This window comes from Amblyraja radiata, chromosome 5 (assembly GCF_010909765.2).
Source record: "Amblyraja radiata isolate CabotCenter1 chromosome 5, sAmbRad1.1.pri, whole genome shotgun sequence".
Taxonomy (NCBI): Eukaryota; Metazoa; Chordata; class Chondrichthyes; order Rajiformes; family Rajidae; genus Amblyraja; species Amblyraja radiata.
Genome location: NC_045960.1, coordinates 114,173,349 through 114,190,892, shown reverse-complemented (window position 1 = coordinate 114,190,892; position 17,544 = coordinate 114,173,349). Strand labels below are relative to the sequence as shown.

Genomic DNA, 17,544 nt, shown 5'->3' with positions numbered 1-17,544 from the left:
GCAGGTTCTCTGGATGCTTTCAAGAGAGAGCTAGATAGGGCTCTTAAAGATAGCGGAGGCAGGGGATATGGGGAGAAGGCAGGAACGGGGTACTGATTGGGGATGATCAGCCATGATCACATTGAATGGTGGTGCTGGCTCGAAGGGCCGAATGGCCTACTCCTGCACCTATTGTCTATTGTCTATTGGACATTTCTACGTTTGGAAAAAGAAATTCTGATTGTCAATAGACAATAGACAAAGACAATAGGTGCAGGAGTAGGCCATTCGGCCCTTCGAGCCATTCACTGTGATCATGGCTGATCATCCCCAATCAGTACCCCGTTCCTGCCTTCTCCCCATAACCCCTGACTCCGTTATCTTTAAGAGCCCTATCTAGCTCTCTCTTGAAAGCATCCAGAGAACCTGCCTCCACCGCCCTCTGAGAATTCCACAGACTCACAACTCTCCGTGTGAAAAAATGTTTCCTCAGCGGATGCTGCCTCACCCGCTGAGTTTCTCCAGCATTTTTGTCTACCTTCGATTTTCCCAGAATCTGCAGTTCTTTCTTGACCTGGGAATATGTTTTCTGTAGGAGGTGACGAATAAATTCAAATAGAAACTGCTTGAACAATGCACGCAATTACCAAATTCCTAATTTTATCAAAATAATCTGGCAGGTTGCCCTCAGGGAACACAGTCTATTTGCATCATTTCACAACTTAGGTACATTCAGAGAACCGGCCTCCACCGCCTTCTGAGGCAGAGAATTCCACACACTCACAACTCTCTGAGAGAAAAAGTGTTTCCTCGTCTCCGTTCTAAATGGCCTACCCCTTATTCTTAAACTGTGTGGCCACTGGTTCTGGACTCCCCCAACTCAGGAACATGTTTCCTGCCTCTAGCGTGTCCAAGCCCTTAATAATCTTATTGTCCTTCCTATCTATGCCTCTCATCATTTTATACACTTCTAAGCAGTGTCTCCTCAACCTCCCATGTTCCAGAGAAACACCTTGTAGCTAAAACCCTGTCATCCAGGCATCATTCTGGTAACCTTCCTCTGCACCCTCTCCAAAGCCCCCACATCCTTCACGTAACAGGGTGATATCTCCTTGTGCTGCCTCTTTATGGACTTGGACTCCAAGACCCATCTGCACACCAATGCTGTTCAGGGTCCCGCCATTAACTGTATACCTCCTCCTAACATTCAACCTCCCAAAGTGCTTCTGGTTAAACTCCATCTGCCATTGCTCTGCCCATTCCCCCAGCTGATCTATAACTCGTTGTATTTTCTGACAGCCATCCTCACTGTCTGCAACTCCGACAATTTTGGTGTCATCAGCAAACGTACTCACCGACCCATCGACATTTAGGTCTACATCTGCTCTACATCGGTGAGACCAAGCGCAGGCTTGGCGATCGCTTCACCCAACGCCTCCGCTCAGTTCGCAATAACCAACCTGATCTCCCGGTGGCTCAGCACTTCAACTCCCCCTCCCATTCCCAATCCGACCTTTCTGTCCTGGGCCTCCTCCATGGCCTGAGTGAGGCCCACCACATATTGGAGGAGCAGCACCTCATATTTCACTTGGGTAGTTTACACCCCAGCGGTATGAACATTGACTTCTCCAATTTCAGGTAGTCCTTGCTTTCTCCCTCCTTCCCCTCCCCTTCCCAGCTCTCCCACAGCCCACTGTCTCCGCATCTTCCTTTCTTCTTCCCGCCCCACCCCCCCCCCATCCCCACATCAGTCTGAAGAAGGGTCTCAACCCGAAACGTCACCTATTCCTTCACTCCATAGATGCTGCCTGACCCGCTGAGTTTCTCCAGCATTTTTGTCTACCAGCTACAGGAAGGATGTCGTTAGGCTGCAAGGGGTGGCGAAGAGATTCAACAAGATGTTACCTGGTCTTGTGGGCTTGATGCATAAGAAAGAGCGGCAGATGCTGGATAAAATCGAAGGTAGACACAAAATGCAGGAGTAAATCAGCGGGTGAGGCAGCGTCTCTGGAGAGAAGGAATGGGCGACATTTTGGGTCGAGACCCTTCTTCAGACTCAAGCCTTTGTGGGATTGAGTTACAGGGAAAGGTGTGGGATAGGCTGGGGCTTTGGTGAGGCCTAAACAAAGTAGATAAAATGATGAGAGGCAGAGACAGTCAGAACTTTTTTCTCAGTACGGATAAATCATTTACTACAGGGCATACCTTTACGGTGAGAGGGGCAAGGTTTAAGGATTTGTCAACCAAAGGGTGGTGAGTGCCTGGAACACACTTCCTGGGACAGGAGCATGTTGAAGACTTCGGGATAGGTATATCGATATGTGGGGAATGGAGGGATGTGGATCAGGGGAGATTTGGCCTTCTACTGTTCTACATTCCATGAGGGGCACGCATAAAGCAACCTCACACAGTCTTTTTCCCAAGATAGAGGATTCGGAAACACCAGGGCACAGAGTTAAGGGGAGAGGGGACCTGAGGAGGGATCTCAGGGGCAACTTTTTCACTGGGAGGGTAGACAGTATCTGGAATGATCTACCAGAGGAAGCTGTAGTAGTGGGTACAACTATTTATTTTAAAATACATTTGGACAAATATATGGATAAGAAACATATAAGATTATTAAGGGTTTATAGACAATAGACAATAGGTGCAGGAGTAGGCCATTCAGCCCTTTGAGCCAGCACCGCCATTCAATGTGATCATGGCTGATCATCCCCAATCAGTACCTCGTTCCTGCCTTCTCCCCATATGTTTGGACACGCTAGAGGCAGGAAACATGTTCCCGATGTTGGGGGAGTCCAGAACCAGGGGCCACAGTTTAAGAATAAGGAGTAAGCCATTTAGAACGGAGATGAGGAAACACTTTTTCTCACAGAGAGTTGTGAGTCTGTGGAATTCTCTGCCTCAGAGGGCGGTGGAGGCCGGTTCTATGGATATTCTCAAGAGAGAGCTAGATAGGGCTCTTAAAGATAGTGGAGTCAGGGGATATGGGGAGAAGGTAGGAACGGGGTACTGATTGGGGATGATCAGCCATGATCACATTGAATGACGGTGCTGGCTCGAAGGGGCGAATGGCCTCCAAAAGGGACGTTGAGAAAATATGGAACTTCCAAATTGCATCTTAAAAACAGTGGAAAGTTGTGAATTAATTTAGTGAGTCTGTTCCTCCTCAGGCCAGACACCAAGTGGACTTTAGTCAACTGTTTTGATGTTATCAACCTATGACTAAACACATGTAACCTATAAGGCTGTTGCTATTTTGTCCTCCTGGGCTTCAGGGAAATCGAGGAAAAGTTCAGGGAACTAATCTGCTGTCACAAAGTTCTCTTCCCGCCCTAGACATTGAGGTCACACAGCTGCAAGCCTTGTTGTCTATGTGTTATGAAACAAAATACTTTGAAGTAGGAAACTGGTCATTAACCGTGGACAAATTAGATGTTCAGCAGGAAACAATCTGAAATCAAGCATCTGAAATGTAACATTAAGCTGACTGAGGAACTGAGTGCAGGGTCAACACTTGCTGTCGTGAAACACGGGACACTGAAGGGCCTGTCCCACTTGGCCGGCATTTGCGCATCACGCAGACGGCGCGCGAAGATTTTGTACATCACAAAATCCTGCAACGCCGCGCGTGGCCGCGCGCCACTGCCTATGTCATCACACACCATGCGCGCATCACGTGCGTATGAAGACGTGCGCATCGTGTGTCGTGACGCGTAAATGATGTCGCGACAATTACCCACAAATGACGGCCAAGTGGGACAGGCCCTTTAAGCATTTGGCCATTCAGAACGGAGACGAGGAAACACTTTTTCACACAGAGAGTGGTGAGTCTGTGGAATTCTCTGCCTCAGAGGGCGATGGAGGCCGGTTCTCTGGATACTACCAAGAGAGAGCTAGATAGGGCTCTTAAAGATAGTGGAGTCAGGGGATATGGGGAGAAGGCAGGAACGGGGTACTGATTGGGGATGATCAGCCATGATCACATTGAATGGCGGTGCTGGCTTAAAGGGCCGAATGGCCTACTCCTGCACCTATTGTCTATTGTCTACAGCTGCTCTTCAACTTACCATGGAGTTACATTCTGATAAACCGGAAATATCGTAGGTGTAAAATACATTTAATACAGCTGACCTCACAAACACTCTCTCTCTCTCTCCTGATAATCAATCAATCAATCAATCAATCAATCAATCAATCAATCAATCAATCAATCAATCAATCAGAGACTTTATTGTCATTCACAAATACACCAACAAATGAACGAAAGTCTGAACGAAATGTTGTTTCATCTGGCTCACCGTGCAACATAAAATAACAAAAGGATAAAATAGATAAAAAGATAAAATAGATATTAGTGGCGGCACATTACGTGGAATTCAAGAGTCTGATGGCTCGGGGAAAGAAGCTGTTGCAGAACCTGGCCGTTCTGCTCCTTATACTACGATACCTTTGCCCGAGGGCAGCAGAGTGAACAGACCATGGTGGAGATGTGTGGGGTGTTTTATAATGCTGTTGGCCTTGGACAAGCAACGTTTGCACGCAATGTCCCCGATTGAGGGAAGACAAGTCCCGATGATTTTTTCAGCCATCCTCACCACTCACTGCATGGACATCCAGTCGGAGGCTTTGTAGTCCCCAAACCACAAGAGATGCAGCTGGTCAAAATGCTCTCTATGGAGAACTGCTCTCTAATGCTGGAGAACAGTGGGAGAAGGCACTGAGGAATCGACACTTGGTGATTGTCTAGCAGGCAGAGTGTTCTCCACAGGAAAAACACTATGACTGTATCCATGTAAATAGATTACTTATTGAAATAGTATTCTATGTCGCTCTCCAGGGAGATGCTAACTGCATTTCGTTGTCTCTGTACTGTACACTGACAATGACAATTAATGTTGAATCTGAATCTGAATCTGAATCTGAATCTGAATCTTCAGGATGAAACACAGCAACACAGTATCGGTCGTTCACGCTCGTGTTGGCAGGTCTGACTGGGAGTTGCGGCTCGCAGCCGTTGCCCAGCATTGCAGAGTGTGTTTGACCGTCCCAATGTCGGAGTTTGGATCATCCCGACGAGAGGGCCTGTACATCGGGCCGTCCGTAGCAGCGACTACGGAGGATTCATGGCCCCGACCACGGGTGAACGAGGACTGACTGAACTGTGTTGCCTTCCACCACAATGAAGAATGCTGTGCTGGATGTTTGTGTTAAATCTTATTGTGTATTGTGTGTTCTTTTTAAGTGTATCGCTGCTGGCAAATTCATTTCACTGCACCTTCGGGTGCATGTGACCAATAAAATTGACTTTGACTTTGAGAGAGTATCGTACCGCATGTCGCTAGCCTGGGAAAAGATCAAAATTCAAAATTCCAAGTACAGTTTCTACTGAATGTGTATCGCTTTTGCACCATCGTAAGTCGCAGCATTGTGAGTCGAGGAGCATCTGTACAATCTTCCCCCCCTCACCTTAAAGCTGCATCCTCTGTTCTCCCTACCCTGGGTAAAACTCTGTGTATTTATCCAGGCTATGCACCCTATTATATTAGACACCTCCGCACGCAAACCAATGATGAACAAATCTTCGCTCCACAATTTCTCCTTAGGTTCAGCCAAACTCCATCCCATTATATTCATAATGGCGGTCACAGTGGCACTGCGGTAGAGTTACTGCCTTACAGCAAAATGTAGCGCCCGAGACTACGGGTGCTGTCTGTAGGGAGTTTGCACCTTCTCCCCGTGACCTGCGTGGGTTTTCTCCGAGATAGAAACATAGAAAATAGGTGCAGTCGGAGGCCATTCGGCCCTTCGAGCCAGAACCGCCATTCATTGTGATCATGGCTGATCGTCCCCTATCAATAACCCGTGCCTGCCTTCTCCCCATATCCCTTGATTCCACTAGCCCCTAGAGCTCTATCTAAAGCCCCTGTGATACTTACGTGTCCTTGGCACGCTAATTACGCTAATTACGTTTCATGCGCCCGCACAGCTGTCTGGAGAGTGTGACGTCATTTGAAGATGGACACAAAGCTGGAGTAACTCAGCGGGACAGGCAGCATCTCTGGAGAGAAGCAATGGATGATGTTTCGTGTCGAGACTCTTCTTCAGTCTGAAAGAAGGGTCTTGACCTGAAACGTCACACATTGCTTCTCTCCAGAGATGCTGCCGGTCCCGCTGAGTTACTCCTGCATTTTGTGTCTATCTTCAATTTTCTTGGCCCCGTTCTGGGAGTAGAAGTGGGGGCGGATCCGGACCGCAACGGCCGTGAGCCCCAGGCCGAGTTCGGCGATCGTTTGCCTGCTTCTGCTGCTGTTGGAGGTGAGACGTTGCGTCGCGCCAGGGTCTTGGGCCTGTCCCACTTGGGCCGTCAGTTACGCCACAGAGATTTCGGAGCCCCGCGGGATGTCACGCACAACTACATAACCCTCCGCGCTTCTCAGTGGGACCGACCCAGCGCGGCCATACGATGCCCGTGCGCCTCAACGCAACCACGAGGTCGCGTAATTTGCTTGCTAAGGACACGTAAGTGGGACAGGGCCTTAACTCGCTCTTAAATCCATCCGGTGATTCCACTGTGGCAGGGAATTCCATAAATTCACAACTATCTGGGTGAAAATGTTTTTTCTCACCTCAGTCTTAAATGGCCTCCCCTTTATTCTAAGATCTTCGGTTTCCTCCCACACTCCAAAGTCGTGCAGGGAGCGCTGTGAGTGAAATTCACACGGTGCAAAGCCAATGTGATACAGACACACACCGCTATGAACAGGAAGGTTGGTTACGGTAAGCACTTTAAAAGAGGGTGGAAAGGGTACGGGAGAGGGGAGAGAAGGAGAGAGAAGGAGAGAGAAGAGAGGAGGAGTGGAGACAACGTTTAAGAAGCCAGAGATACACGGCTGTGAAGCTCGGCGGACATTTAACATTACCGGTCAGTTATCCTTGGTTCTGAAAACTACTGCTTACGTTTTTTCCCCCCAATGAGCCAATGAAATTCACCGGTCAGCACCGGCTACAATCTACGAGAACCTTCGACCTCCACGTGACCCACCTACGGCACGAGAATTCTCGCTACTCGCCATGGCGGCTTCATCCTGGTCCCCGCTAATTTCTCAACACGTTGAAAAGTTCGCGGCGACCATAGAAACATAGACAATAGGTGCAGGAGTAGGCCATTCGGCCCTTCGAGCCTGCACCGCTATTCAATATGATCATGGCTGATCATCCAACTCAGTATCCTGTACCTGCCTTCTCTCCATACCCCCTGATCCCTTTAGCCACAAGGGCCACATCTAACTCCCTCTTAAATATAGCCAATGAACTGGCCTCAACTACCTTCTGTGGCAGAGAGTTCCACAGATTCACCACTCTCTGTGTGAAAAATGTTTCATCTCGGTCCTAAAAGATTTCCCCTTTATTCATAAACTGTGACCCCTTGTTCTGGACTTCCCCAACATCGGGAACAATCTTCCTGCATCTAGCCTGTCCAACCCCTTAAGAATTTTGTAAGTTTCTATAAGATCCCCCCTCAATCTTCTAGATTCTAGCATAATGAGGCCGCGACTAGTTCCCAGAATGCGGGAACTCCTCACGACCATGAAGGCGACTCCCCGGCAACCACCCGCGATCTCCTGCAGTCGCCTAAAAAGTCGCCTAAGTGGGACAGGCCCATTAGTGCAGACCCAGTTAGGCCAAGTACAAGTTCATGTCATAGTAGCTGAATCTACTATTTTCTACAGTCATGGCTGATCTTTCTTTTCCTCTCAACCCCATTCTCCTGCCTTCTCCCCATAACCCCTGATCCCTTACTGATTAAGAATTTGTCAATCTCTGCCTTAAAAACATCCACAATTGGCCTCCATAGCCTTCTGTGGCAATGAATTCCACAGATTCACCACCCTCTGACGAAAGAAGTTCCCCCTCATCTCCTTCATGAATGAAACTCCTTTAATTGTGAGGCTGCGGCCTCTGGTCTTAGACTCTCCCACGTGGAAACATCCTCTCCACATCCACTCTATCCAGACCTTTCACTATTAGATACGTTTCAATGAAGCTTCCCCCTCATCCTCCAGTGAGTACAAGCCCAGTACATGGTGGACTTGAGTGAGGGTGGTTGATGAAAGAGAAAATCAATGCAAAGCCTGTCCAACATCAAATCTTCAGTTGGCTTTTACTGACGGACGGCCTTTGGTTAATGTCTCTGGTAAAAGTAATGTGACAGCGACTTTTTCAGTGACTGCCGGCACCCGTCATAGGTCGTTACACGTCGCCGAAAATGTTCAACATGTTGAAATTCCAGCGGCGACCAGAACAAGGTACGACTCTTTGTGCGACTACTCACGACCGTACAGGCTTCACCCCGCGACATGTCGCCTGTACGGTCGTGAGTCGTCTCCTCAGTCGCCCAAAGAGTCGTAGCGTCTTTCTGGTCGCCGCTGGATTTTCAACACGTTGAACATTTTCGGCGACCTGCAACGACCTATGACGGGTGCCGGCAGTCGCCGAAAAAGTCGCGTAAGTGGGACAGGCCCATGGGATAAATAGATGGAATAAAATCTAATGAGGTGCAATGATTTTAAAGTATTATGGAGAACAATAATTAAATGTCTGGTCACTGCACTGATTATGCAGTTTTAGTCAAGTGAATGGTTTCCTAAAAAAGACACTGTGTTAATTCAGTGACCAAGCACAGTGACGTTTGATAATCCCTTGAAATGTAACAAGATAACTCAGTCATTCATTACACATACACCTGATACGGACTTCCGAGTGAAAACATTGCCCCTGAGCGCCCTCTTAAATCTCTCACCTTAAGCCTGTGCCCTCTAGTTTTAGAATCCTCTACCCTGGGAAACAGACTGTGAGCGTTCACTTTATCCCTCTGCAGTTGTACAGAGCCCTAGTGAGACCACACCCGGAGACCCTTTTCTGCTGCAGCCTTCATCCGCCTTCCCAGCCGTTGTGACGCTCCACTAAGGTCAGCCATCGTCCTCCGCCTGTTCCACCGTTGAGGTCTTGGTTGGATTGCTCTTTGTCGGAGACCTCCCCCTCGACCTTACCGCCATGGGTGGCCCTACCAGGAGCATAGCTCCAGACGGCATCGCTCTCAGGATCTCAGGTCCACACAAGCTTCTCCATCACGACAAGGTGACAATCCACAGAGAAGCAGCCTATCCAACCCTCTCTACAAATCAAGCCCGTAACCCTTAAAATTTAAAAAAAGTTATGGAAATATTTTTGATATCACATAAACGGAAAAATGGAAGTGTTTGGAGTGCGTGACCCTTTCTGGGGGCCTGAGCTTGCAAAATGCAACAGTGATGAATGTATTTAGAAAGTTACACTCCCGCCAGTTCCTGGACACCTCACCTGCAACATGACCACGTTGTCCCCCTCAAATGTCACAAAGACGTCCGAGTCGCATTTCAGGCCCGGTATTCGGTTCTCCATCATATAACCCTGAAAACAAGCAACAGACAAGCAACAAAAGTTTACATCACCATCTTGTTGTCCTAATCTACCAGCCTACCTCGTGGCGTCCCTCGCACTTACTTTACCTGCACTTTCTTTGTAGCAGTAACGCTACATTCTGCATCCTTTAAACAGGCATGTCTTGTTCAACAAAATTCACCAGGCCCCCCCACAACTCTCACCAACTTCTACAGATGCGCCATAGAAAGCATTTTATCAGGATGACAATAGACAAAGGACATTTATTGTCACATACACCAATCAGTGAAACTTGAGTTAAAAATAGACAATAGGTGCAGGAGGAGGCCATTCGGCCCTTCGAGCCAGCATCGCCATTCAATGTGATCATGGCTGATCATCCCCAATCAGTACCCCGTTCCTGCCTTCTCCCCATCTCCCCTGACTCCGCTATTTTTAAGAGCCCTATCTAGCTCTCTCTTGAAAGCATCCAGAGAACCGGCCTCCACCGCCCTCTGAGGCGGAGAATTCCACAGACTCACAACTCTCTGTGTGAAAATACTGTTCCATTATTCTGTGTTCGTGCCTCTGGGTGAGATGCTAACTAACTGCATTTTGTTGTCTCTGTACTGTACACTGCACAATGACAATAAAGTTTGAATCTGAATCTGAAAAAGTGTTTCCCCGTCTCCATTCTAAATGGCTTACTCCTTATTCTTAAACTGTGGCCCCTGGTTCTGGACTCCCCCAACATCGGGAACATGTTTCCTGCCTCTAGCGTGTCCAATCCCTGAAGAATCTTATATGTTTCAATGAGATCCCCTCTCATCCTTCTAAACTCTGGAGTAGACAAGCCCAGCCTGCCAGGAAACTGTGACGCACCAACCAGAACAACCCCCCCTTTACTGCCTTGCCGTTGCTGACCGGGCCGATCTGCCTTTTGCGCGGTGTGGGCGGTATTCCGCACCATCTCGACCTTCTTCTGCGGCCCTGGGGCCTAGAGCTGACGGAGCATCCTTTCTCTCGGCGAGACAGGCGGAGGTAGGAGGTAGCTTCCAACAACTACTGCTTGAAAAAGCCAGCCGGGATTGTCTGCGATAGGCAGCGGCTCGCCAGGGAACGCAGGAGAGCCGAGACAGCCGGGCGAAGAGATGGTGACGCAGCAGGTTTTTGTGAGCCACCATTATCATCATTTGAAGCAACAACACTTGCCTCCCTCCCTCCCTCGAACTGCTCCATATTTGTTTTGTGTGTAGACCTGGCCTCGTGCCATTTCCACTATCCCTGTCTGTATGGTGTTTTGTTTAAGTGTTTTGTTTAATTGTCGTGTCTGGTGTCATGCAGGGTCAGTGTTCTGGGGTACAGGGGCCTTGCAGGAGCTATGCAAAGTCAAGTCAAGTCAAGAGAGTTTATTGTCATGTGTCCCAGATAAGGCAATTTAATTCTTGCTTGCTGCAGCACAACAGAATATTGTAGGCATAAATACAGAACAGTTCAGTGTGTCCATATACCATCTCAGGCGAACCCATATCCACCACTGACTCATTCAAATTTCTTGGCACTCACATAAGTTCAAGTTCAAGTTCAAGTGAGTTTATTGTCATGTGTCCCTGTATAGGACAATGAAATTCTTGCTTTGCTTAAGCACACAGAAAATAGTAGGCATAAGCAATAACCTCAAATGGAAAATCAATTCAAATCACATCTACAAAAAAGCCAACCAAAGACTCTTCTTCCTCCGCCAGCTCAAGAAGTTTAGAGTAAGGAAACACCTCCTAATCCGATTCTACACAGCCATCATCCAAAGCATGCTCACTTCATCAATTACAGTCTGGTTCAGCAGTTTAGACACTCACTCCCGTAATAAATTACAGCGCATAGTTAACAAAGCATCCAAAATCATCAGCACTCCCCTTCCATCAATAGAATCACTCCATCACAAACGGTCCGTGTCAAGGGTGAAGAAAATCATCTCTGATCCCTCCCACCCAGCTCACCACATCTTCCACCTGCTGCCATCAGGAAGGCGCTACAGCTCACTGCCCGCCAAGACATCTCGATTTAAAAACAGTTCTTACCCACACGCAATCCGAATTCTGAACACACTATGACAACAGCACATATCCTCCCCATGCATGTACTGTATATTGTATGGTTGTGTTTTATGTTATGTTTGACGGGAATCAGCCTACCTTGTAACATCCTGTACTGAACCTGAATTCCACCAGCTTGACTGTGTGGTCATTAAATAATCTAATCTAATCTAATCTAATAATATATATTTATACACACATAAATAAACAGATAAAGTGCAATACGCTGTTATAGTTTAGAGTTTGTTTGAAGTTGTGTTTAATAGCCTGATGCCTGTGGGGAAGTAGTTATTCCTGAACCTGGTTGTTGCAGTCTTCAGGCTCCTGTACCTTCTACCCGATGGTAGCAGGGAGATGAGTGTGTGGCCAGGATGGTGTGGGTCTTTGATGATACTGCCAGCCTTTTTGTGGCAGCGACTACGATAAATCCCCTCGATGGAAGGGAGGTCAGAGCCGATGATGGACTGGGCAGTGTTTACTACTTTTTGTAGTCATTTCCTCTCCAGGGCGCTCAAGTTGCCGAACCAAGCCACGATGCAACCGGTCAGCATGCTCTCTACTGTGCACCTGTAGAAGTTAGAGAGAGTCCTCCTTGACAAACCGACTCTCCGTAATCTTCTCAGGAAGTAGAGGCGCTGATGTGCTTTCTTTATGATTGCATCAGCCTGCTGGGCCCAGGAAAGATCTTCGGAAATGTGCACGCCCAGGAATTTGAAGTTCTTGACCCTCTCCACCATCGACCCGTTGATATAAACGGGACTGTGGGTCCCCCTCCTACCCCTTCCAAAGTCCACAATCAGTTTCTTGGTTTTGCTGGTGTTGAGGGCCAGGTTATTGCACTGGCACCATATGGACAGTCACTCGATCTCTCTTCTATACTCTGACTCGTCCCCATCAGTGATACGCCCCACAACAGTGGTGTCGTCAGCGAACTTGATGATGGAGTTCGCACTGTGACCGGCTACGCAGTCATGAGTATAGAGTGAGTACAGCAGGGGGCTGAGCACGCAGCCTTGAGGTGCTCCCCTACTGATTGTTATTGAGGCTGACACATTTCTTCAGACTTATTCGGGCAACACACAATGTGCTGGTCACTTGCCAGGCTTTGTCCCGCCTCCACCTCCCTTTTCCAGCTTTCTCCCCCCCCTACCCCATCAGTCTGAAGGGGTGTACCAACCCAAAACGTCACCGGCCCATTCCTCCACATATACTGCCTGACCCGCTGAGTTCCTCCAGCACCTTGTTTAGTGACTGTAACATTAGGTGCTTTAGAATAATAGACAATAGACAATAGGTGCAGGAGTAGGTCATTTGCACGTGATGATGTAGGCGGCTGCTCCTCTGGGGTACTGGAGGACAGCTCGGCTGCCGTGGCCGTGGCCGTGGTGGTGGCGGCCTGTACGTGGGCAGGATGTTTGGCAAGGCCATGTTCTTCCTCAAGTCTGTTGAGGGGGGAAACGTGGCCGTGAGTGAAGGGATCTCAGTGGGGGGATCATTACTGCAGGTCTAGCCCTTGGAGACCACCAGGCAGCGGGTGGACCTCTACAACGTCCCCCCCTGCATCACAAATGAGGCCCCCCTTCCCCACCTTCACACCCTGTACAATAGACAATAGGTGCAGGAGTAGGCCATTCGGCCCTTCGAGCCAGCACCGACATTCAATGTGATCATGGCTGATCATCCATATTCAGTAGGTAGACAAAAATGGTGGAGAAACTCAGCGGGTGAGGCAGCATCTATGGAGCGAAGGAAATAGGCGACGTTTTGGGCCAAACACCATCTTCAGACAATCAGTACCCCGTTCCTGCCTTCTCCCCATATCCCCTATCTAGCTCTCTCTTGAAAGCATTCAGAGAACCGGCCTCCACCGCCCTCTGAGGCAGAGAATTCCACAGACTCACAACTCTCTGTGTGAAAAAGTGTTTCCTCATCTCCGTTCTAAATGGCTTACCCCTTATTCTTAAACTGTGGCCCCTGGTTCTAGACTCCCCCAACACCGGGAACATGTTTCCTGCCTCCAGCGTGTCCAAGCCCTTAATAATCTTATATGTTTCAATAAGATCCCCTCTCACCCTTCTAAACTCCAGAGTGTACAAGCCCAGCTGCCCCATTCTCTCAGCATATGACAGTCCTGCCATCCCGGTAATTAACCTGGTGAACCTACGCTGCACTCCCTCAATAGCAATGATCTCTGAACATGCGTGTTCTGAAGAAGGGTCTCGACCCGAAACATCACCTATTTCCTTCGCTCCATAGATGCTGCCTCACCCTGCTGAGTTTCTCCACCTTTCTGTCCACCTGCGTATCTCTGAAGATCTGGCCTGAAGCCACCCCATTGGAATAATAAAGAAAGCCCATTAACGCCTCTACTTAGAAGATTGAGGAGATTAGGTATGTCAACAAATACTCTCTGGGACTTCTACAAGAGGAGAGCATATTGACTGGTTGCATCATGGCCTGGTTCGGTAACTCCGACGCCCAGGAACAAAGGAGAACTATCACAGGTACAGACCTCTCCACCATCGAAGGCATCTACAGAGTGGTAGACACTGCCAGCTTATTACATTGCTTGCCATCACACATATCTAGGAGTCGAATTAAGCAAAGATTTAAGTTGGGCGACGCATATTAGTCAAGTGTCCAACAAAGCGAATAGAACTCTCGGCCGACTCAAAAGAAATGTTCACGCATGTAGTACATCCGTCAAAGAGAATGCCTACAAGTCCTTGGTCAGGTCCAAATTGGAGTATTGTGGAGCCGTATGGGATCCTTTCAACAACAACAAGAAGACCACCCTGGAGAAAGTACAATGCCGAGCAGCCCGCTTTGTATGTAATGACTACAAGCGCGAATCAAGCGTGAATAATATGCTGACTTCTCTCGGATGGGATACCCTAGAGCTCCGCAGAATCAGGCTAAGACATTGTAATTTACCAGGAGATTCACAAAATCACGGCATCAATTCTCCCGTCATCCCAGAGCACCGACTGCCATGAAACAAGACAAAATAACAGTCCCTACATCATCAACTGGTTAAATGTCAATAAACCTTGCTACTAATATTCCCTTTACCCAAGGACGATAATGGAATGGAATATGTTAGCACCCAACACACGCGCTGCTCCCGATGTTGTCATTTAAAAAGGGGATTGAGCAAATAGATCTCCTCAACTTGGTGAAAAATTCCCACTTCAAAATATAATCACTACTCTACTCACTCCGACCTGCGCCAGATAACCACTGATGAGGTGTTTGCGCAGTAATCAAACTGACCCAGAACCAGGTCCATCACAGGTACTGACCTCCCCACCATCGAAGGCATCTACAGGAGGCGCTGCCTCAAAATGGCAGCCAGCATCATCAGAGACCCACACCACCCTGGCCCTCCAGGTTCAAGAACAGCTTCTTCCCCACAATCATCGGGCTATTAAAAATTACTAACTCCAACTAAGCTCTGAACTATATTGGGGGCATTGTTCTGTCTTTGAAATATTATTGTTTGTGTTTTTATATATTTAACTTTTTTTTGCCATTTACTATGGTGTTTACAAAGTACTATGTTCACAGATCATTTGGGACAAATGACAATAAAACACTCTTAAATACAGCAGAGAAGATACAATATACATTAATGATTTAGATTAAGGGATTCAAAGTAACATTAGCAAATTTGCAGATGACACAAAGCTGTATGGCAGAGTGGACTGTGAGGAGGATGCTATGAGGATGCAGGGTGACTTGGACAGGTTGGGTGAGAGGGCAGATGCAGTTTAATGCGGATAAATGTGAGGTTATCCACTTTGGTGGCAAGAACAGGGAGGTAGATTATTATCTGAATGGTAGGTACACAAAATTGCTGGAGGAACTCAGCGGGTGCAGCAGCATCTATGGAGCGAAGGAAATAGGCGACGTGTCGGGCCGAAACCCTTCGTCAAGTTGGGAAAAGGGGAAGTACAACGAGATCTGAGGGTCCTTGTTCATCAGTCACTGAAAGTAAACATGCAGGCAGTGAAGAAAGCCAATGGCATGTTGGCCTTCTTAACAAGAGGAGTTGAGTATAGGAGCAAAGAGGTCCTTCTGCAGTTGTACAGAGCCCTAGGGAAACCTCACCTGGAGTATTGTGTGCAGTTTTGGTCCCCTAATTTGAGGAAGGACATTCTTGCTATTGAGGGAGTGCAGCGTAGGTTTACAAGGTTAATTCCTGCGATGGCGGGACTGTCATATGCTGAGCGAATGGAGCGGCTGGGCTTGTACACTCTGGAATTTAGAAGGATGAGAGGGTATCTTAGTGAAACATATAAGATTGTTAAGGGTTTGGACACGCTAGAGGCAGGAAACATGTTTCCGATGTTGGGCGAGTCCAGAACCAGGGGCCACAGTTTAAGAATAAGGGGTAAGGCATTTAGAACGGAGATGAGGAAACACTTTTTCTCCCAGAGAGTTGTGAGTCTGTGGAATTCTCTGCCTCAGAGGGCGGTGGAGGCCGGTTCTCTGGATACTTTCAACAGAGAGCTAGATAGGGCTCTTAAAGATAGCGGAGTCAGGGGATATGGGGAGAAGGCAGGAACGGGGTACTGATTGGGGATTGAATGACCGTGCTGGCTCGAGGGGCCGAATGGCCTGCACCTATTGTCTATTGTCTATTGAGTCTTGGTAACATCCTTGTAGATCTTCTCTGCACTCGCTCTCATTGACTTTGGTGCATGAATCACGATATTGTTTCATAAGTTGAGGACCAACTTGACTCAAGGAATCTGTGTGAAATGAAGTGAAGTGCAGGAACCTACTGTGATAAGTATTCACTCGACGAATGGCTCCAGCAGTTACATTCTTTCACTTGGTGATAAAAGGGATTTACTTGAGAAGATTAGCAAGGGGAGTTTTGCACGAGGGGTGTAACTCAGTCAATACTTTCAAGTTGAACACACTGACAAAACAAAGACAACTTCTTCATGCTTGTTGAGGCAGCAGAGATTATAGACAATAAACAGACAATAGGTACAGGAGTAGGCCATTTGGCCCTTCGAGCCAGCACCGCCATTCAATGTGATCATGGCTGATCATCCCCAATCAGTACCCCGTTCCTGCCTTCTCCCCATATCCCCTGACTCCGTTATCTTTAAGAGCCCTATCTAGCTCTCTCTTGAAAGTATCCAGAGAACCTGCCTCCGCCGCCCTCTGAGGCAGAGAATTCCACAGACTCACAACTCTCTGTGACAAAAAGTGTTTCCTCGTCTCCGTTCTAAATGGCTTACTCCTTATTCTTAAACTGTGGCCCCTGGTTCTGGACTCCCCCAACATCGGGAACATGTTTCTTGCCTCTAGCGTGTCCAAACCCTTAACAATCTTATATGTTTCAAATATAAGTTATGTAACGGCCTCCAGGCACTGTAGCCAGTTCAACGTGCTGTTGTCGAGGGCCGTGAGGTCTACCCCTCCACCAGGGGGGTGGAGGACAGACAGCACAGTTGATAATGCCGTGCTGCTGCTGCGCTGTTTGCTGGTCTGCTCCACACACGCAGGCTGCTGATGGACGCAGCCCCCAGCGATGCATGTTGGCGTTGAACCAGCCGACCCCTGTACGGAGCCGGTTCAGGACGACCCACTCTTTGCGGGGCAGGTCCCAGCCAGGTGGGGCTGTGGTGTTCGGCGCGACGGTGAATTGAGGAGGTCGCGAAGTCTGTTCCCAGCTGGTTCTCCATGCTCCTAGTGTGTTGAAACCAGCCACAGAGGGTGGCTGCGTGACGGGAGAAGGGGCGACAAGATAACAGGCGTTGAGGTCCGAGTTCGTCTGCAGTTGTATAGGGCTCTGGTGAGACCACATCTGGAGTATTGTGTACAGTTTTGGTCTCCTAATTTGAGGAAGGACATCCTTGTGATTGAGGCAGTGCAGCATAGGTTCACGAAATTGATCCCTGGGATGGCGGGACTGTCATATGAGGAAAGATTGAAAAGACTAGGCTTGTATTCACTGGAGTTTAGAAGGATGAGGGGGATCTTATAGAAACATATAAATTTATAAAAGGACTGGACAAGCTAGATGCAGGAA

At 48.1% G+C, this 17,544-nt stretch overlaps 1 protein-coding gene across 1 annotated transcript in view; it reads right to left on the bottom strand.

Moving 5' to 3' along the window:
* The window catches only part of acoxl (acyl-CoA oxidase like), a 311,202-nt gene that overhangs the window by 70,970 nt on the left and 222,688 nt on the right, over window positions 1–17,544 (bottom strand). The window contains exon 13 of the mRNA XM_033022103.1: window positions 9,343–9,432. Within this exon, the coding sequence (XP_032877994.1) occupies window positions 9,343–9,432 (90 nt within the window). The remainder of the gene's footprint in view (window positions 1–9,342; window positions 9,433–17,544) is intronic.